Genomic DNA, 21,755 nt, shown 5'->3' on the forward strand with positions numbered 1-21,755 from the left:
AAGCATTTGTGATGATTGTGAAGTTTACAGGACAGCCTACAAGTAATTTAGTAGTTAAAAATATTATGCCAATAAGATTATTAACTAACATTACTAACTATGGTAGCATTAATGAAAGAATTGAAACTAAATATATAATTACAAAGTTAATTTTATATCTAGAAATCAAGAATAGTTATAGCTGAAAACTATAACCATTCTGATAATAGTGATAAAGCATCTTCCAGCCAAACATCCAGTCTTGAATAGCCCATGCTTTGCACTGTAGGTAGAACTGTTTTGCTCTGTACTATTATAAGTTTAATGAATGAATACTAATGTAAGAAGCCCTCACTAATTTACTCAATATCTTTTTAGGTGAAAAGCCCTCTATTACAACAATCTTTAAATGTAATATAATACAAGTAGGGAATAACATGCTGAACCCATCTTTATTGACCAGATGATCTTGTATTTGTGTAACCACTTGTAGTATTTGGTATTCATGTAGGACCTTCCCTCTCCAAACTAGATTCATGTCCTAACCCTTGCACTTTTAACATGAACACCAAAATACATCACCTGCAAATCTGATATGTACTATGTCCCAAGTGCCTATTGAAGGCCACTGTCAGAATTCTTGGAGTTTCTTGGTTAACTTTTCACATTCAAAATGAAAATTCTTTGGTTAAAAGTATGCCATCTTGAAGTAGTTAATCTTTTTATAAATGAGTTATAATGGTTTAAATAAAAAACAAACTACCACAGAGTTACAGAATACAAAGATGTGATATTTTAAGTCTTCCGACTTATTTTTCTGAAAGCATCTTTTTCTTAACACAGAGGTCGCAAAAATGTATTTATAGTGGCAAATGTATCTTCTAGGAATGCTTGTTTCATACAGTGCAATACTGAATCTGCTCTGGAATGTGGATCGGTATCAGATGGTCGACTGTTAAAATGTATTTGCAGATTTTCCTTAAAGGACCATGTCACTTTTTCTGATACATGTCTTATGGATAAAATAAAAACCAAAGTAAAGCAGCATAAAGTGAGAACTCACTGTGTTCAGCTTCACCAGCAGGTACGTAGTAATGGCTGAGGCAATATGTTACTGTGGGAAAGCCCACTTGTCTGTCATGATTAGTTTTCACAATGTATAAGTGCTGGTGACAGAAGACGGACATGGCTCATGTCAAAATGTGGACCAGAAACCAACTTCCTCTGAATCAACATTACCAGTTATTTTATTTTATTTTTTTTGGTCTTTTTCATGACCGGTACTCAGCCAGTGAGCGCACTGGCCGGTCCTATGTAGGATCCGAACCTGTGGCGGGAGCGTCGCCGTGCTCCCAGCGCCGCACTCTCCTGAGTGCGCCACGGGCTCGGCCCAACATTACCAGTTATAAGAGCAATATGTTATGTGAAGAACTATTATAAACCTAAATACGTTATGCTTTTGAAAATAGGTAGCCAATACTAAATTGCATCGAAACAGCCCAGATAGGTAGATAAAATCAATACTGTATAAATTTATTAAAAAATGAAAAACAAACATGCAATTTCCAAATTGAAGGCATACATCCCACATAGATTTAGCAAGTTAAAATTATTTTGTTATACTGGTGGACTCATTGTTTCTAACTTGCTAAGCAGTTACACAGCGTACTCCTATTTATGCGAAATACTCCAGCACCAGCATTTCTCTACAGTCTAAGACGTCTATATTCTTATTTCCATCTTTCATTTGTCCCTACTTTTGTCTTTCCCCCAGCCTCACCCCTGTATCCAGTCTTTTTTTAAGTGAAATTGATTGTACATTATCTATGGGTACAGTGTTGAATATCAATACCTGTGTGCAATACATGATTCTCAAATCAGGATAATTACTATATTTACCATTACACAATGTAATCATTTTTTGAGGCCCTTTACCAATTTCTCACTAAACTTCTCTCCCTCTCCTCCCACCTCTGGTGGTCTCAGTTCCATTCTCTCCTTTTGAAAGTTCTACATATTACTGTGATTGTTGAGTCTTTTTAAAATTTTTTTTTAGCTCCCACTTATGAGTGAGGACATGCAGTATTTCTCTTTCTGTGCCTGGCTTATTTCACTTAACATAATTTTCTCTAAGTTCATCCACATTGTTGCAAATGGCAGAATTTCATTCCTTTTTAGGGCAGAGTTGTATTCCACTGAGTATATATACATTTTCCTTATCCAGTCATCCGATGATGGACATTTAGGTTGGTTCCAACTCTTAGCGATTGTAAATAGAGCTGTGATAAACATGGGGGTGCAGGTATCCCTTCGACATGACGATTTCCCTTACTTTGGGTGTACACCCAGCAGTGGGATTACTGGAATGTATGGCAGTTCTACCTGTAGTTGTTTGAGGAACCTCCATACTGTTTTCCATAATGGCTGCACTAACTTACAGACCCACCAACAGTGTCAAATCAAGTCTCAGTAAGGGAAATGGTGGACGAAGGTGCCTGGCAATGAATGGCAGGAACCAGGCATTCTCTCACACCTCCCAGGTCTCTGAGCCACCAGGCTGTGCTCACTGCCTGGATCCTGTTTCCAGACAATGCCTTCTCTTCCTCTTGTCAGGAGTGCAGAAGGCTTCCTCAGGGCCTAGACCACCAGCGGTAACAGCTGTCAGTATTATTTAGATTTTGCTTCAGAATGCTCACAAGGTAAAGTCAACTGATCACACTGAACATAAAGAATTCCAAAAGCTTTCACTTGGTTTTTCATGTAAAGGAAAACTGGGTGATTGATGATTAAGTTAGTAGTAATTATAGCAGTCACCTTGTTTGTCTGTACAACACAAGCTAACAACTCCAAATTATACCTAAATAATTTTTATTTGGCTTCAGGAAAGAAATAAGATTTCCTTTTCAGCTTTTCTTGTTTTAGTCAAATAATCGTTTTCTTTCCCAAGCCCATCCTACAGCATGTCAGGTAACAAAAGCCAGCCAGCCCAGCAATAAATCTTTTTTTTTTTTGTCGTTTTTTCGTGACCGGCACTTAGCCAGTGAGTGCACCGGTCAGTCCTATATAGGATCCGAACCCGCGGCGGGAGCGTCGCCGCGCTCCCAGCGCAGCACTCTACCAAGTGCGCCACGGGCTCGGCCCTCCAGCAATAAATCTTTGCCTCTGGAAATCTAGACCTCAATGTGTCCCAGTCTTTTTTGTAATCCAACAGAAAATGAAAAAGAAAAAAAGAACAAAAACCAAAACTTTTTTTCCTATTTGGAACTCCAAGTGGACATTATACATGCATATAACTCAGACAACTTTAGATGCTAACTGCTGTCGCAGACCAGAGGGAAAATGGCATGACCAGACATTTCTTCTCACAGTCACACACCACCCCCCATAACTAGATAAGACTGCCTGTTGATGACAATCAGAAGTCAACTTAAACTAAGGGCTTCACCACGTGAGAATGCTTAACAGCAAAATTTTACATCACTAGGGAGTTGAGAAAGGGTCAGGAGAGTTTACAACTGAAGAGTAAGTTCATATTTATTCTCAAATGTCCTGACTACAATAGCAGCTTATAATTTCAAACCAATGTCATGTCCTCAACATAAAGTTGAAATTCATTTATTTTCCCAAGGTCAAGGGTTTGGATCCTTGTACCAGCCAGCTGCCAAAAAAAATTCATTTTTCATGCAACTTAAGCATCTAGTTCAATGAATTAAAATACATATATTCCTATAAGAGTCTTTTATTCCAAGAGGCTTGTTTTTGGTCTTGGACAGTGACTTTTCCTCCCTGTTTCACCACACAAAAGCAGCTCGCTCTCGTAACATGCGGACACCAAAGCGCTGCCATTCTCGCTGATAAATCCACAGTTCCTGTGTTGTGTCCAAACAAGCCAACACTGCCCCTCCTTTCCATGCAATCAGCCGGGGGTCCATGTCCTAGAGAAGTAACAAGCAGACAAGACATTTACTTAACCATTTACTTGAATTTAGGGGTGGGAAAAACCCCTGCAGAGTCAATAACTAAAAAGCCAGGTTTTCAACCTGCATTAAAGACTGCAGGACTCATGGACTACAGACATCCTTCTGTTTCAAATGACAAGAAAACTTTTTAATTTTTATTACTAAAGATGCTGCTACTCACTACTATTCACCACAGTCAGGCACTGTATGCAGGAACATACAAGGGTACTTCAAAAAGTTCATGGGAAGATTCATATTATCTTTTAATTCTATTTTTCTATGAACTTTCTGAAGTACCCTTGTATATCTCCACAAGCCTCCCTCAGGATTAAAATGCAATGAGAACATTTCCAGGAATTGTCATTGAAATTTAATGAAATATAGATATAATCTGTTTCTAAATTCTTGGGCTATGTTTCTTTTCAAGATAGTTCAAACAAAAAGATCCTTAAAGATATCTGGTCCAGAGGCTTCTGGTCAAGATGGTGGACTAGACAGTCCCCAGCATCACTCTCTGCCACAAATCAACCAATTTACAACTATTAAAAAGCAATGACAGCCAAGCTGGGGACGTTAGAGCTCAGGGGAAGAGGAGAAGAGACATATGGAGTTTGTGAAGGCAAGAGAAGCCATGATGAAAGAAAAGACTGCTCCCACCATTTCAAGCCCCGGCTGCTTTAAGGCTGGAGCTGGTGAGTGCACACAGCAAGAGCTGGCAAAAGACACAGCTGTACCCTTTGTATGAAGTTGCTTGGAGGTGGCAGGGGAGAAGAGGGCCGTGGTGGCCCCCAGGCCAGCAAGACCACTAACAGCGTTCCTGTGGACACACACAGGAGTGAGGGGCCACAGACAACAGAAAAAAGGAGCCACTCAGAGGCCGGTAAGTCATCACACGGACTGGTGCACAGCCCGACCCATGGGAAGTATTAGGAATCAGGGCGGTGGGGGAGACGGGCCCACTGGGGGAACACTGGGGCACTGCGTGGACAGCTGATCTGCTCCCCAATCAGCACAGGACCATTCAGTGGAGACTGGTCGGGAATACAGAACTACAGAGGGTGCAGTTTGCTGAAATGACAGGCCCAGACCAGAGTTTCCCCACAACCCGGGTGTACCAGACCTCATGAGACCTGGAAATACATACAAGGTCAACCATCAAAACCTGAGCTGCACAAAAAACCTTCCCCGAGGAATCAGCAGCAAAGCAGCAATTTAGCTCAACCACAGGGCTCAAGTGCTGGTCCCCAAAATAAGTTCCTGCATTTTAGAAGTAAGTAAAGGACAACAAATTAGTTCCAGTGCAGAGTTTAAGTGGTGGGAACACCAAATAATACAACACAGAACTGAAAGAAAAAACAAAACATCCACAGGTCAAAGACAAAGGTTGATATTAACTAGTAAAGGTCTAACACCACCAAAGAGCACCTATAAAACCTAGAAGGACTGGAAGCTCCCTGGGCTACCAAGCCAGGGAAAGGGGGAGGGCCAAAGGCCTCAGCCACCCCCCCCCACATACACAACCAGCCGAGCTATGACAACCAAGCTGCTACTGGAAGCGTCCCAGGCTCCTGAGCCGGGGCAGTGGGAGGCTGTTGCCATGCCTCCCCGCCCCCAATCTGCAACCAGCCCAGTGACAACCACCAAGCTGCTGCTGGAAGGCCTGTGGTCTCCCCTGCTGGAATGGGGGCAGGGGTGAGTGCCATGGGCCTCAATCATACTCCTCTCCTTCCCCTTCTTCCCACCCTATTTTCCCTTGCCCTTCCCTTCTTCTCTCCCCCAACTGCTCCACAACATCTTAAGAACATGGGGCTGGGGGAACCCGAACCCAGCCGTAAGTAGGCAAGCTGCTACCACTGCCCTGGGCCCTGCCAGGGTCCTGAGGCATGGAGCCAGGGGAAGCTGAACCCAGCCAGGACCAGGTAAAGGGCACACCAAAAACACCATTTCCACATGGGTAGCCCGCCATAGCCACCACAATTGCCATGGCTGTCACAAAAGCAGCTAGTCTCTATAGCAGCAGTCACAGCCATCATACAGATGGCATGCCAGACTCTCAAATGCACTGACACAGGAGAGGCACCAGCAGAGACCAAAAAATAAAATAAAAAAGAAGAGGTCTTCTCTCTCCACAGAGCACACTCCAGAGTAAAAGAAGCAGCACCTGATTTACGATAATAGGGGAGGATTTGATCACATGTGTCTCAGTAATAGACAGATCATCTACGTAACAAACCAAGAGAAGAACAGCTAATCTGTCAGATGGGGAGAACAAATCTATGGTTATTAGAGGGGGAAAGGGGGAAGGAGAGGGGGGAGGGGAAGGAGAAAAGGGGGAAGGAAGAGGGGGAAGGGGAGATTGGATAAGGGTCAGAAAGAATAAGTATGATGTGTAACAATAAATATGTTAATAAAAAACTTAAAAAAACAACAAAAAAGAGAGAGATTAAAAATGGAGCTGTTCTAGCTGCAGGGCATGAGAGAGCAGTCAGTATTCCTCTTGCCCCGCCTGGTCCTTTAACAAAGGTGGAACCCAGTCATGCTAGTTTGGGGGAACATGGCAGGGACTAGAAATCCAGTTTCCTAGATTCCTTCTGCCATATCTGTGACCTGCTGAAAGTAATTCTTCTACTTGCTCCAAGTCCTCAAGAATTCCCCAGACATTAAGTCCATGCCTCCCAGGATTTTATCTGTCTACATATGACACTACAATTAGAAGTAATCAATGCTGGTTTCATCTGCATACAGTCCACCTTGCACCATGAAACAATATACCTTAGGCCTTGTGATCACGTCCACATTTTCAATAATTCTCCTGAATGAAGGTGGCATTTTGTTGAGAATTCGGTGCTGCAAGAATTCTTGAGCTTTATGGAACATCAGACCACCTCCCACCACCAAGATGGAGCTGTACATCTTCTTTTTGGTATCATCAGATGCTGAAAAGACAGTGATATTCCTTCCACATGCTTTCTCTCCATACTCACCACCACTCTACGCCAAGCCACCATCATCTCTTACTTGGACAACTGCAACAGCCTTCTCAAAGTTTTCCCTCCAGCCCACCCTCAACACTGCAGCCACAGGAATCTTGCAAAACACAAATGTGAGCACACTGCCATCCCCACTCCACACCCTGCTACTCACATTAAGACCAAAATTTTCCAGAGGGGCCACAAAGTTCAGTGTGGTGTGGTTCTCACCAGCTTCTCTAGCCTCATCCTCACACCCTGCTCCTAGCCACTCTGGCCTTCATAAGCTTCCTCCTCTGCCTGCAATGCCATCCCATTAGTGACTGCTAACTCCCACTCACCCCTTGGATCTCTCTCAAGTGTCTCTTCCTCAAGGAAGCATTCCCTGTCTCTCACCTTCTGTACCTCACCCTCGTAAGTAAAAGTCTTGTAAGTCCCTTGATCAGAAGCTGTCACATTCAGTACCCTTTAGTTCAACTTTGTAGCACCCACCATAACTGTATTTTCACATTTGTGTAAAATGTGTAATTTTCACATTGTGTAAAAACCCTTCCACTAGGCTACATGCTAAATGAAGCCAAGACCTGATTCTGTTCTTTTACTGTATTCCCAATACCTGGCAATGCAAGCACAGAATAGGTGCTTCATAATTTTTGAATGAATATGCTACACTGAACAACTATACCCTAGACTGAACCAATTCATTTAATTGAAATCTCATTTCACTGCTATCTCCCGGTTTACCCAAATGTGCTTACAACAGCAGTCTATGCTATGAAGGATGGCTTTATCCAAGCCCAGGGCTTTCCCTTCGAACAGTGAGATGGCAGTCTTCCTGGACATCAGTGCGGAGAGGGCCTCCTCGGAATCGTTGCCAGCCATCAGGCAGTCTCCCTGGGAGGACCCCAAATCCACCTCCTGTGAATGGAGTCTTTCTGGAAGATCAGAGGACTGGCCACGAAGATCCCCTTCAAATCCAATGGGTTTGGATGCAGACTTTCGGTCAGCAGTAGCTTTCGCAGACTTTAAATCAATCAAAAGGACAATCAAGTAGATAGTAGGACTACAATAGAACACTGTAGATCCCATCCCTCCCTACCCCACCACTGCACACTACTATAAACTGAAAGCCACCATAGTATATAAACAACTGCCCAGCACCCACTCCCAAATAACTTGGAGAGGTGGTGTATAGAAGACGAGGATGCTCTGACAATTCCACAGCAGTCTCTGGCAGGCAGAGCAGGTCTCAGAAACTTACTATCACTGGTTGGATTTAAAATTGAAATGTCAATATAGATGAACATTCTTTCCCTTAAAAGGAGTTTTTACGTGGAGTATTTCAGTGGGATTCATGAGCCAGTGGCTGTTAATGGAATCCTCATTTTCAGATCCTATCTACCTATCTCATGCTGCCTCTGAGGCAGGAACAAAACTAGAAAAGATTTATAGCTCTCTTCTACTCTCCACTGTGAGCTGATGTTTCATTAGCATGTAAGAGCTTTAATTTGCCTCTGTACCAGATATTATATTACTGGGATCAGGTTTGGGCAAAGAAATTTATCTCTTTGCCTATGCCAGACACCTCTCACATTATAATTAAAAAATAGGTGAGATTTTACTGAAAACACTACTAGATAAATATTCAGAAGTAGATAATGTAAGTAAATAATACATACAAAAAGAAAAATATCTTCATTAGGTTGACTTTTAAATGGATGGATTGGTATTCAGAAAATTGGATTAATGTCTGCTGAATTGAGAAATCTGTCATCGAGATTTTAAATTCAGACTTCATTTCATCTACAGTTCCCAAAACAGTATCAGCATTAGTATGCTGGAAGAGTGCAATGATCACGATGATCTATTAATTCTAAGCAAACTTCTCCTTCAGGGACAAAACTGTCTCCTCTCCCACCAGAACTGCTGCAGACCTGTTCTTGCTTGCTCTGCGTGGCCAGCAGGTAATGTTCATCATGAGGATCCTCAGGGTCACCCTGGGATCTGTGCTGCAGAGTTGTCATTTTCTGTCCAACAATTCCAAAAGTTGCTGGGTAGAACAAAGCCATTGGAGCCTGTGCGTGGAAAAAAAAGAGTGATCAATAAAAGATACTGTCTACTGAAAAAAACTGATCCACTAAACTTTATTCTGCCAGAAACAAACAAAACTGGCAGATCAGATTCTGAAAGTCAGACTGGGCAGTGTTCTCTGTTGGGAGAGTTATTATTTCTTCAGTGCACAGCAGGCCAGAAAACACACTTGTCATCCAACTGAATGGGGGATATGACATCATATGAGAGAAATCCCAAAGCAAATGTAAAATAAGTGCCTCATAATCTACTTAACAATTTCCTAATAAGAATGGTGCACTTCTCTCTAAATAACAACCCATCACATAGTTGCTAATTAAAAAGATGATCCTCAGATCTATTCTAACCTGTACTCTACCAGTGGCTTAAATGCTGGTTTAGTGAATGATCTACGATTAGTTGACTTGCTAACCTTGCAGTGTTTACAACAAGTACATTTTCTCTCAGTTTAATTAAACTTGGATGGCTTTCTTTCTACCCATGGAAACATACACCTATATGTTACCTGAAGTTTTTCATCTCCTAATCGAAACTGGTAAAGCAAGGCAGGAGAATCTGGATGTCGAATCTGAAACTCATGGTCCTGAAGCCCAGAAATGTCCTGATTCCAGGAAAAGATGCTGTCAGTGAATCAGTAAGTACGCATGTAAACTCCTCAATTATGCTGAAGCCTCTCCATCATCTAAATCTCACCCATAAAAAGGCCATCCTACAACTCTGTATCACTTTCACCATAACTTAACAATAATTACAATTTGTTTCCCTATTTAACATTTCTAAAATTTCCAACATCTGCATTTTCTGTTTCCTTCATTATCATTATACATTAACACAAACAATGACCCAAATCAATAAGCAAATTCCCTTAATAACTAGGAAGGTTATGGTCTTTTTATGTTTCTCAAATTTTTTAAAATTTAGAATTATATTACCTGAAAAGTTAAAAAAAAAAAAAAGTCTAAAAAAGAAAGATTGCAATCCATAGAGTAACGATTAAACGTTGACTGGTCACAATACTAAGGAAGTGCTTCAAATGATAACATTTAATTAAATGTGTGTACCTATATAGAATTTACCTGTTATATTTATTATACCTAAAGGTTTATCTTTATCCTTTATCAGAATGATCACAGACTCCTACAGAGAGAGAAATACACTAAACTTTCTTTCCTAATAAAACAAGCTATATTTTCTGGAGCCTGAGACACATCCCCACCACTGTGACTTTACGAAAAAAGCTCTCACTCCTTAAGAGCTCCAGCTTCAAAGCTTTATGGACTTGGGTTGAAACGGTAGCACAATATTGTAAAATTTTGGTGCAGGTGGGGGAAGTGGCTGGCTGGTATGGGAATCCAAATCCTTGACCTTGGTGTTACCAACACCGTGCTCTAACCAACTAAGCTAAATCGCCAACCCTAATATTGTCAAGTTTTTAAGTATATTTTAAATATCTTTAATTTTTCCTGGAAACAAAAATAATCAGCAATATTGATTTTGCTCCCACCTGATCTAAATGACAAAAAGTTTCTTTAAGGTGCTGCAGAAGAAGGCAATCCATTTTATTTGTTAGCTGGCATTCTCTGTAAGGGAACCCAGCTCGCTGCATTAGCCAGTAAAAACATCTTGACACATCAGATCCCCCATATGCCAGACAGAGCCTAAAGTTAAGAGAAAAGGGCAGATGGTTAATCTGCTGGTTAAGGTGCAAAGGGTGTTCCATCAGACACAGTGAAACACAAGTTTCAAGAAATGTTTGTTATAAAAACTGAATGAAAAGACAGAATGGATGGATGAGAGGGAGAATGGAAATTCTAGCAAAAACCAGTGTGGGGCACCTAGAGGCAGTCATGGTGTTTGCAAAAAGTATCAGAAAAACAGAACAGACACTATTAAGTCCAGCTAGTTTCCAAGTCAACACATGTTTACCATATAACAGCTGTTTGGCAGTCTACATTCACTAGCATGTAAGGGTGGCGGGCACTGACACTGTAAGACACATTTACAGGAGAAAAGCTTAAAGAGAACTATGCACTAACTGAAGGTTTCTACAGTTTGGGAAGACCACTGCTATATTATTGTAATAGTTAACAGATCTGGGTCCAGTATTTTCTCTACACTTTGAGAACCACTGGCATTAGATAATTTAAACAATGGTTAAGCCAAAATAACTCATACTGGATTTTAGAATGCATTGTAACACAGGGTGGGAGGTGGCAGATGAACCTTTCTCAGGTACTGCATGTACCCTATTTAGAATTTGTTTCTGGGGCCGGCCTGTGGCTCATTCGGGAGAGTGTGGTGCTGATAACACCAAGGCCACGGGTTCGGATCCTATATAGGGATGGCCGGTTTGCTTACTGGCTGAGCGTGGTGCTGACAACACCAAGCCAAGGGTTGAGATCCCCTTACCGGTCATCTTTTTAAAAAAAAAAAAAAAATCTATTTTCTCTTACCTGACTTGCCTAAATAAAGCTTTGCTACGAGGGTGTGACTAATATGTTTACGCCAGACCATAGCAAAAGACATGGAGCTAACATTTATGCTTCCTCTGTGGGAAAGCACATAACATACACCAGGACTTTCAGGAGCTAGTGATGTGAATTCATAGTAGAAAGTTGCAATGGTAAGGGTAAATTTATTCATTGTTTAGCCTTGCTAGAATTTCACTTCCAGGGGCTAGCTGGTTAGCTCAGTTGGTTAGGGCATGGTTCTGATAACAACAAGGTCCAGGGTTCAATCCCTGTACCAACCAGCCACCAAAAAAAAAAAAAGAATTTGCAGTTCCACAATCTTGCTGGCATCCTATGCAGACTTTTGAATATGTAATTTCTGATAAATAATTTCTAATGTGTGATGATTTACAGGGGCTCTAGAAGAAGCAGGAACGCCACCTCCCAAGTTCCTTACCGAGTGTTCCGATGAGACACCCCATCCTCCACACAGCATACGCTTGTCTTCTGGTCCCCAACATCTACAATACACGTGCTGCTTAAACCACTTCCAAAGGTGGCACACACAGACTCCTGATGGACCACAATCCCTAAAAATCAAAAGGCAGAGGAGCAATCAGCTGCAGAACAATAAAGATTCTAAAACAAATCATCAACTGAAGTCGGGAGCCTAGGAATCTCTGGGCAAGCATCTAAGCAGCACTGATGCCTTCAGAATAAGCATTTAAATAAAATCAATTAACTTGTCATTGAAAAAGAAAAACAATTTCATTTAAAGTAAGTTTCACTGGAATATCAGACATACCTGAAAAACCCATCTTCATTAGTATCATATTCACTAGTTCTTTCACATGCTGTTTATTATAGATGTCAGGAATTAACAAGATACATCTATAATACTAAAAGAAGAACAAAGGAGAAAAAGATAAAAGGGTTAACACTCAAGTCCCATCAGGTCAAACTTCACCACACCTTGGAGGATTCCCTCCAGAGGAGTAGCAGCTATGGCTGAAGGCCCAGAATAGAAGCTCAAACCTCTGTGCTGTCCTTTGGGTTCTATGAGGAACACGGAATGCTAACTTTTTTTCCCCTTGGAATCATCTGACTTGTAAATTGAAAAATAAGGCAACTGATGTGTTTGAGTAAGGTCCAGAGAAAAAGCAAAAATATGAACAAGATTGTTGATTTCAAAGCAGTAGAGACACCAAAGAAACAGAGTAAGAAGAGAAAACACCAGAAGGGAATTAAGAAAAGAAGAAAAGATATCCTCCACAACTTTAGGCCAAGAATGCTTCAGGAAGGATACTATATTACAAACAACTCAGTATTGCATACTTTCATTGACCAAGAATCTTAAAAACAATCCAAATAATTGAGAATTTTAGCCCCACCTTTAAATCTTTCAGTGGGATCTCCAAATATTTTTGTATTGCATGAGACCATATTACTTCAATATCTGCCAGAACAGCTGTAAGGGAGCCCCCAGGTCCTGGGTGAATATTTAACTGACCTCTTCGGATAGGCCAGTGAATATTGTAACAGTCCAATGGATTAACATACAAGGCCTAGAACAGAAGGGGAGGGAAATGAGAACATTGTTAAAACCCTACTCTTGGGGTTTTCTGGATTCACATCCAAAAGTCTAAGGCCAGAAATTATCATTAACATCTGCTGAATGTTCTAAATGTTGACAGTTAACCTAACATTTCATGAGTAAATATGAATATTTGGTCCTCAAAACAGGATTACAGGAAACAACTAGAACTGAGTGGCAAAGTAAGTGAATTTTAAGAGAAGGATCAAGTTTCTCCTCTTCCATTTCACTGTAAAGAAGTCCCCTACCTCTTCTCCTACCAAATACTCAGGGTGATGAGATGTGTTTGTCCACTTATTTCCAGAACAGTGATCTAAAATTGCGGGTCGCATCTGCTTGTTATAGGAGCGTGCCTGAAAAGAAGAGTATCAGAGAATTTTCTGAATTAATGGGGGGTGGGGTAGGGAGGGCAAAAAAGAATCTCCTTTTCTCCTCTCTCTCACAGACCAGATACAGTGGCAAATTTTAATCACAAATCTAAGATATTTAGGAAAACACTGACTGGTCACAAAAGGATTCTCTTGTCCTTTTCCACAATCTTACTTTTTCTCATAATTTTAACACCTAGGCTGTAATTCACAGCCAATCCAAAATTAACACTACACTCCACTTAAAGCTGAATATAAATTTATATATAATACGGGCTCTTGTCCATTCCTAACAGTATTGGTTTATCATATTAAATTGAAGAAGGTAGCAAGAATAAGCATTCCACCAAGATCCTGGAATTATACACTCTCACGTAAAACATACTTTTCATCAACTTGCCTTAAGAAACACCACCTTATAAATTATTTGGCTTTCCTAATCGTTTGTGAAACTGATTCAGGTATTCTTTGAAAAGGGTTTTTCTGCCTTTTCAAGAAAATCACACCTTATATTTGCATAATAATATAGGGAGAACATATGAATAGTATTAAGATATAATAGAAATGGTAGAAGAATAAATTTGAAGAAAGAGTTGACTGAACCTGTTCAGGGGACACGGGAATCCGTCTTGTGCCATTTGACATCTTTTTAGACCATATTGCTTGATCCACCATTTTAAGGCCATTTTGTCTTTGTTCATTACTTTCAGGTTTCTGAAGGAAAAAAAAATGAAAGTGAGCAGTATAAAGGATTTAGTGAAAAGAGAAAGCAATTTGTAAACTACTAATTTAATCCATCATCAGGAAATGCTCTCTTATCAATGAGTACCATTTCCTTAGTCTTTGTCATGCGGGTACATCAAAAAGTTCATGGAAAAATAGAATTAAAAGATAATATGATTCTTGGCTGGAGCTCAGGGGAAGAGGAGGAGAGACCTACAGAGTTCATGAAAGTGGGAGAAATCACAATGAGAGAAAGAAAAAGCAGCTCTGAGCGTTTCGGGCTGCGGCTGCTCAAGCTGCTGAGCGCATGGAGCAGGAGCCGGCAGAAGCCGCAGCTGTGCCCTTCAGATGGAGTTGCTTGGAGGTGGCATGGGAGAAGAGGGCCTTGGCGGCCCCCAGGACAGCAAGACCACTAACAGGGTTCCCGCGGACCCATGCAGGAGCGAGGAGCCCGAACAGCTGAGAAAAGGGAGCCATTCAGAGGCCGGTGAGTCATCGCAAGAGACCGGCGCAGGGCCTGTCCCATGGGAAGTGTTTGCAGCACGGGCAGTTGGGGAGACGTGCCCACCAGGGGAACACTGGGGCACAGCAAGGACAGTCGCCGCCCAATCAGCACAGGACCACTCAGAGGAGACTGGTCAGGAATGCAGAATTGCATGGGGTGCAGTTTGATGAAAAAACTCAGGCCCAGATCAGAGATTCTACACAACACAGATCCACCGGGTCTCTGGAGAGCCAGAAGTACCTATAAGATCAACCATTAAACCTTGAGCTGCACAAAAAGCCTTCCCTAGGGAAACAGCAGCAAAGCAGCAATTTAGCTCAACCACACAGCTCAAGTACTGGTTCCCACAGGAAGTTCCCCAATGTTAGAAGTAAGCAAAGGACAAAAAATTAGTTCGGCCCAGGCACACCACCAGTACCTTGGGGCCTGCCTGGGAACTGGAGCCTTGGATCTGGGGACTGGACCCCACTCCCACATCCAGGCAAACCGCGCCAGCACCTCAGGGCCCACCCAGGGACCTGGGGCATGGAGAAGGGGATCGGACCGCCGCCCACAGCTAGGCACACCGTGCCAGCACCTCGGGGCCTCCCCAGTGACCCGGGCCACGGAGAAAGGGACCAGACCACCCTCCCACAACCAGGCACACTGCGTCAGTGCCTCAGGGCCTGCCTGGGGACCCAAGGCACGGAGAAGGGGACGGGACTGCCCTCCCACAATCAGGCACATGGTGCCAGCGCCTCAGGGCCCACCCAGGGACCAGAGGCATGGAGAAGGAGACCAGACACACCCCACAACAAGGCACACCGCAGTGCCAAGGAGCACACCAAAAACATCACCTCCATGTGGGTGGCCCGCCATAGCCACCACAACAACCATGGCTGCCGCGAAAGCAGCTAGATGCCACAACCACCATGCAGATGGTCCGCCAGCCACTGCAGTGCATTCACACAAGGAGAGTCACCAGCAGAGATAAAGAAAAGAAGAGGATGTCTCTCTCCACAAAGCCCATTTCAGAGTGACAGAAGGAGCATCTGCTATATGATAATATTGGGGGACCTGATCACACCTCTCAGCATTGGACAGATCATCTAGGCAACAAATTAACAGTAACTATTATTCTTTCAGAAGGAGAGAAGAAATCTAGGGTAATTGGAGAGGGGAGGGAATGGGGGGAAAAAAGATAATGACTCTTTCCATGAACTTTCTGAAGACCCTTTGTATACATTCATCCTAAGAATTCCCAGTAAGCTTTTATTCTAAACACAAAAGTCAAAAAGGAACCCTTACCATAAACCAACTATTTGCAGAAATCTATAATCTTAAGTGACTTTTCATTGATAAATTTTTTCACAGCACTAATCAAAGCATACCTACTTTATATATACAAAGTATTTCAGAGATTTTTTCACACATCTATATAATTCTCACACGTTTATAATTTTGTAACAATGTCACATTCCTTCATATATTTTATTTTGATAAGCAACAAATATTCAAGTTATAAGATCCAAAGATATATAATGAATGTAGGCTCTCATATCAACAAGCTATATTTAAGCTTACAATTGGACTTTAGTCTGCTAGTAAGGCTAAAAAATGGAACCCTAAGGTTTACTAGAAACTGTGAAAAAAAATAACAAAAAAAGTAAAAAAAAGAAAAAAAGAAAAAAAAGGAATTATAGAAACTGAACTCCTGAAACTATCTTTAACTTAAAATTTGAACATTAAAAGTGGATTACGATACAATATACAGATTTAACTTATTACAATACATTTTTGTGATAATTACCATCTACAAAATAAGATAAAGTAAATGCTTACTGTAAGGAAATGTATTTTTTGCCTTGAAATTATTGTAATAAGTGATTACTGTAGCAATTCAATTTGCTAATGGATTAAAAATGAGTTTGATTTAAACTATAAGTATCTGGAAGAGAAATATCAATACGGAATCTTTCATTAAAGATCCCCTCCATCAGGGCCGGCCCATGGCTCACTCGACAGGGTGCGGTGCTGATAACACCAAGGCTACGGGTTTGGACCTATATAGGGATGGCCAGTTAGCTCACCTGGGAGAGCACAGTGCTGACACCACCAAGTCAAGGGTTAAGATCCCCTTACCAGTCATCTTTAAAAAAAAAAAAAAAAAAAAAGATCCCCTCCATCAACACCCAATTGATGCAGATGGCTTAACTTATTCTTTACTATCTAAAAATTGTTAGCTCAGATGGAAAATGCTATTTGTAACCCTGAATTATGTTGTTATTTTATGTATTTATTTTTTTTCAGCTGGCCAGTGAAGGGATCCAAACCCTTGACATTGGTGTTATAACATAACATCCTCACCAACTGAGCTAACCAGCCAGCCCATTATTACTGAAAACTTAGTAAAGCTATAAAGATGTTTATTCAAGATTCCTGGGTACACTTGAGTGTCTATGCCCTCCCAAGGAAACAACATTGGGCTTTCTTTCCAGGTCCTCCATTCCTGACTTACATACATTTAGCCCCTCCCTTAGGAGCCAATTGTCCTTGTATAGGGGCTGTCCTTGTTGTTTGTGTCTTCGTGCAATAACATGAGGGATGCTCGCAGGAAGGGTATCTGTGGCTCGACCAATCCTTAAAGTTGTTGAACCTGGATGTATGACAACGATGAAGTTGCTCTGGATTTGCTACAAATATAAAACAAAGGTGTGTGACCTTAGTAAATAACACGCAGGTAAAAAGCTAAATAAAATATAGGTAACAAACTAAGAAGTTAGTTTCCTGTAATAACTATCAGACTGAAAGATATCAAAATAATTCAGTAAAGGGAGTTCTTTGAGGTATCCAATTATTGCTCTCTACTTGAATACAAACTCATTTTGTATCTGCGTCCCCTCAATTTGACTCATAGCACATGGCTCAAAAAATATTTGTTTAAATTAAACCAAAATTATCCAATGCAAATTAAAATAATTATTGAGCATTTACATGCCAGGCACTATGAGTACAATGGTGACCAGGACAAAGTCCCTACCACCAAAGAACTTTCTATTTACTAAGGAAGATAGTTAAACAAGGAATAAAAGAGGGCAGGTTCCATAAATATGAATCACCTAAAGATGTCTGGAAAAAAAATTTTTTTTAAATAGTTCCTAAGCCTCCCCTACAAATTTTCCAATTCAGAATCTCCAGGGAGAGATCTTAGGAATCAGCAATTTTAAAAAGCTCATGAGAGGGCCGGCCCATGGTTCACTTGGGAGAGTGTGGTGCTGATAACACCAAGGCCATGGGTTTGGATCCCTATATAAGGATGGCCAGTTTGCTCACTTGGGAGAGCGTGGTGCTGACAACAACAACAAGTCAAGGGTTAAGATCCCCTTACCGGTCATCTTTAAAAAAAACAAGCTCAGGGGCTGGCCCGTGGCTCACTTGGGAGAGTGCGGTGCTGATAACACCAAGGCCACGGGTTCGGATCTCATATAGGGATGGCCGGTTAGCTCCCTGGGTGAGCGTGGTGCTGACAACACCAAGTCAAGGGTTAAGATCCCCTTACCGGTCATCTTTTTTTATTTTTTTATTTTTATTTTTTTTCCGGTCATCTTTAAAAAAAAAAAAAAAGTTCATGAGGTGACTAATACGATCTCACTCAGATTTGATAACCACTGGTCACAGGGATCAGGGAAAAGAAACTGATGTAAGGATGAATTATTACTTTGTAATAATAGAAACTAAGGCTTTATACATCAACTACTTCAGAATGTATTCATAAACTTTACTTTGGTCATTGTTTTTAAAACACTTTACCTTTGTTGGTTCTGTGCTACTTTCTGATCTGGCAAGAACTTGGGGTTAAAAAGCCAGAGTTCACAATTCTATCCTCCTAAGTCAGAACACTTTCCTGAATTTCACAAGCTATTCTTGGGAGATGGTGAACAAGGACTGACAGAGCAACACAAATCTAGGACAGCAGTGTGATGACTGTGGGCTTTACGTTTACATGGTAATTGTTTTACCTCCATAATTCTCAAGGGGAGCGGAATAAATTGGAATCACTTGAAAGAACCTTTACCACATAAACTTGTTGAGGGGCCCAGAGCTTCAGTAGGGAGTAGAAGGGACTATGACAATGCCTTTGGCCACATGGACCCCTCTGTTGAGAACCATAATTCCAGCCTGACCCCTTAGCACCTACTCTAGCCTGCCCTTGAACTACAGTTATATCTTCTTGGCATGTCTCCATTTAAAACATTCCTATGGCTTGCCAATTAGAACCTCCAAGATCCAGACCCTGCCTACTTCTCTAGCCTCACTCCAGAAGCACTTCTTTTTCAGTCTCTTTAATCTTCTCCATCCAGATTTCTCTTTATTTTTTTTTATTTCAATAACTTCAGAAACTTCACAGGCAATTCCCTTTGCCTACAATGCTTTCTCCCTGCTAAATCTTCTCCTCCTCCCAAATCTGGAGTTAAATGTCATCAGACTAGGTTTGCTGGTCCCCCGCAATACAATTTTACAAAATTCTTTTCATGACACTGTCACTCTTGCAATTATTTACTGTCTGCCCTCCCAACAGGCAATAAACTTCCTGTGAGAAGGGGCCACTTCAGTGTTGTTCACTGCTCTATCCCAGCACACAGGAGCCTAAGAGGTATCTGAATAATGATGGCATCACTCTCATGTGGCAAGATGTTGAAGAGTACTTCCCAGCGGTTTTGTGCCATGGCAGACATCCATCCAACAGACTGGGGTAAACAGATGAAGCTGCTTACCATCAGGGACACCTGAACTTCATTGGTAAGCACACAGGCTGCAGCACATTCACTGACTGGGAAGCTCTGAGGTGGTGATCAGTGCGGTTTCCCAAAATGTGAGCAAATATTTTTTAATAATTACATATTTATTTTAATGTACTAGGAAAAAACTAGCCAGTACATTTCACAGATCATTTACTACTTAAGGTAAGACTGAGTAAAAAAGTTACTAAGCAAATAACGGTACAGGTGCCACAGAGGATATGGAAAAAACAAAAGGGTGTTAATACAACTGATTGAAGTCAACAATATGTTGCTATGGTGGCTCTGGATTCATAAGTCTGGCTGCAAATTCAGATTGCCACTTCCTTGCTCTGGATGAAGTTCCTACCTCAGAGAGTTATTGTGAGAACTAAATGAGTTAATCAAGTAGCTCAGAGCCCAGCCACAGGAAGGATTGGGAATGCTACCTCTTAAGACAGTAAAGCCTTCCAAAGTTCTGCACTGCCTTCAGCTCCTATGACCCTCATGATACGGTCCCATTAAGATTTCCAGTGTTCATCCTCATTTCCAGACATCCTGATCTACTGGCTGTGCCTCCAACATTTAACATCCTCTCTTGGCCCGAGATTCTTCCATGCTATTCTCCCTCCCTAAGACTTTCCTCCTCCCCCTGGCTATTCTATCATCTTCAGGTCTTGGTCCAGATGTCACCTCCTTTGGAGAGGTACCCACTGTGTGTGCCCAATACCTTCCTACGGTTCTCTACACTTGCCCATTCCACACCATGCTCTGACATGTCACCCCACTCTCAACCATGAGCTCTCCCCTCCTACCCCTTTCCCACAAAGACTTGGAGAATCCTAGAGAGTAGGAACCGGCAAGGCCCTTACAGACCACCCAGTCTGCCCCTTCACTGGATGTAGAAATCAGGCCTGTGCAACAATAATAACCATTCCGAGGGCTTGCGATGTGTCAGGCACTGTGATGTGTATTTGACAGATCCCTTACCAGCTAGGTATTCTCCTTAAGCAATGTACTGGTGAAGAAGCTGGCTCAGAGAAGTCCAACGTGAAATTCCGAGCACGTAATGCCTCCTTATTTCTTCTGTGAATTGTACACTGCCTTTGCCCATTTGCCTGTGGGAATCTTGGTGTTTTCTTTACTGATCAGTAAGCGCTTATGCGTGTGTGCGTGTATATATACGTATACACGTATAAGTAAAGGTCTTTTGTTTGCCATGCTATTCTAAATGATTTTTTTCTGTTTAGTTTGACTAAATCTTGTCCTGTTCTTGATACACGAGCTCTTAATGTATATTTAGACAATTGTCTACTTTACTTTTAGGCTTGAAATGATTTCCATTATCTGACGTTAAAAACAAAGAAAAAAGCCTGGACCTCGAACTATCCCTTAGTGAGTATCGGCTTATGCTCCCTGGGTCAGCCCGGCACTAAACTCTCTGCGACCATCTAACCCTCACCGCAACCGGCAGGCAGCTGACTGCACTGTCGTCGTTTCACTGCGGGGAAGCAGGGGGTCAGAGCCCGACCACCGCTCACACAGGCAGTGAGTGGAGGGGCGGGCGGAACGCAGAGTCGGTGCAAAGACCCGGCCTGGCCCGCCGCGCCTCCTCGCAACCACCCGCCAGGGGTTTAGGCCTGCAGGGGAGGGACTCGGACCCCTCCGACTGCCGCGGGGCCTCCTTTCCCAGCCTGGCCCGGAAGCGGAGGACCTAGGCTGAGGGCGCCGGGTCCTACCTCCTGCAGAGACTCCGGCACCAGTGCGGGCACGATAGGCCGCTTCACGCCGCGCTGCTCCTTTTCCTTCTCCCCGCCCTTCTCCTTCCCGTTCTCCACGTCCCCCTTCTCGGCCTGGGTCATCTTGGCCGCCAACGCCCACCAGTCTTCTCTCTCTAGTGCCGCCGCCGGGACCCCCACGGGGGAAAGGCCACTGCGCAGGCGTAGACTCCGGGTGGCTGCCCACAATCAAGATGGCCGCCGAGGCATCGACCCAGAGGATTCTGGGAAAGCTAGAAGGGCGGAACTCTCTGGGAGGGACCGAGGGTGGGGCTGGAGCGTGATTTGGGTGGAGGATGCTGTGAGTAGTCCTGGCTGTGCGATGCTAGGAACTTGACACACAGCTTTTTGAGGCGTAGCACAGGCTGGCGGATAACCAGCGTCTGTTTATGTCTTTACATGTGCCTTGTCTCCTGGCTCCCTAGACACCATACATAGCCTTAGTTTTCCTACTTCCTCATGCTCAGTGCAGCTTCTGATGTTGGGGTTCTCTGGGCCTACGTCTCATCTGACACAATCCTTAGATAACTTTAGCTAATGTTAAGTAAAATCATAGGAGGCCATTGTTTTGGACTAAGTTCC

At 42.4% G+C, this 21,755-nt stretch overlaps 1 protein-coding gene across 1 annotated transcript; it reads right to left on the reverse strand.

Annotated features, from left to right (window-relative positions):
• Positions 1-1,491: 1,491 nt before the first annotated feature.
• On the reverse strand, positions 1,492-21,339 carry ACTR8 (actin related protein 8). Its single transcript, XM_063113967.1, has 13 exons — positions 21,135-21,339; positions 17,140-17,310; positions 14,014-14,124; positions 13,291-13,395; positions 12,840-13,013; positions 12,254-12,347; positions 11,906-12,038; positions 10,503-10,656; positions 9,504-9,599; positions 8,842-8,982; positions 7,666-7,930; positions 6,711-6,874; positions 1,492-3,914 (listed from the first exon to the last, which is right to left on the reverse strand). Exons 1-13 carry the CDS (start codon positions 21,255-21,257, stop codon positions 3,771-3,773), a joined length of 1,875 nt encoding a protein of 624 aa, XP_062970037.1. The 5' UTR covers positions 21,258-21,339; the 3' UTR covers positions 1,492-3,770.
• Positions 21,340-21,755: the final 416 nt, after the last annotated feature.

This window comes from Cynocephalus volans, chromosome 11 (genome assembly GCF_027409185.1).
Source record: "Cynocephalus volans isolate mCynVol1 chromosome 11, mCynVol1.pri, whole genome shotgun sequence".
Taxonomy (NCBI): Eukaryota; Metazoa; Chordata; class Mammalia; order Dermoptera; family Cynocephalidae; genus Cynocephalus; species Cynocephalus volans.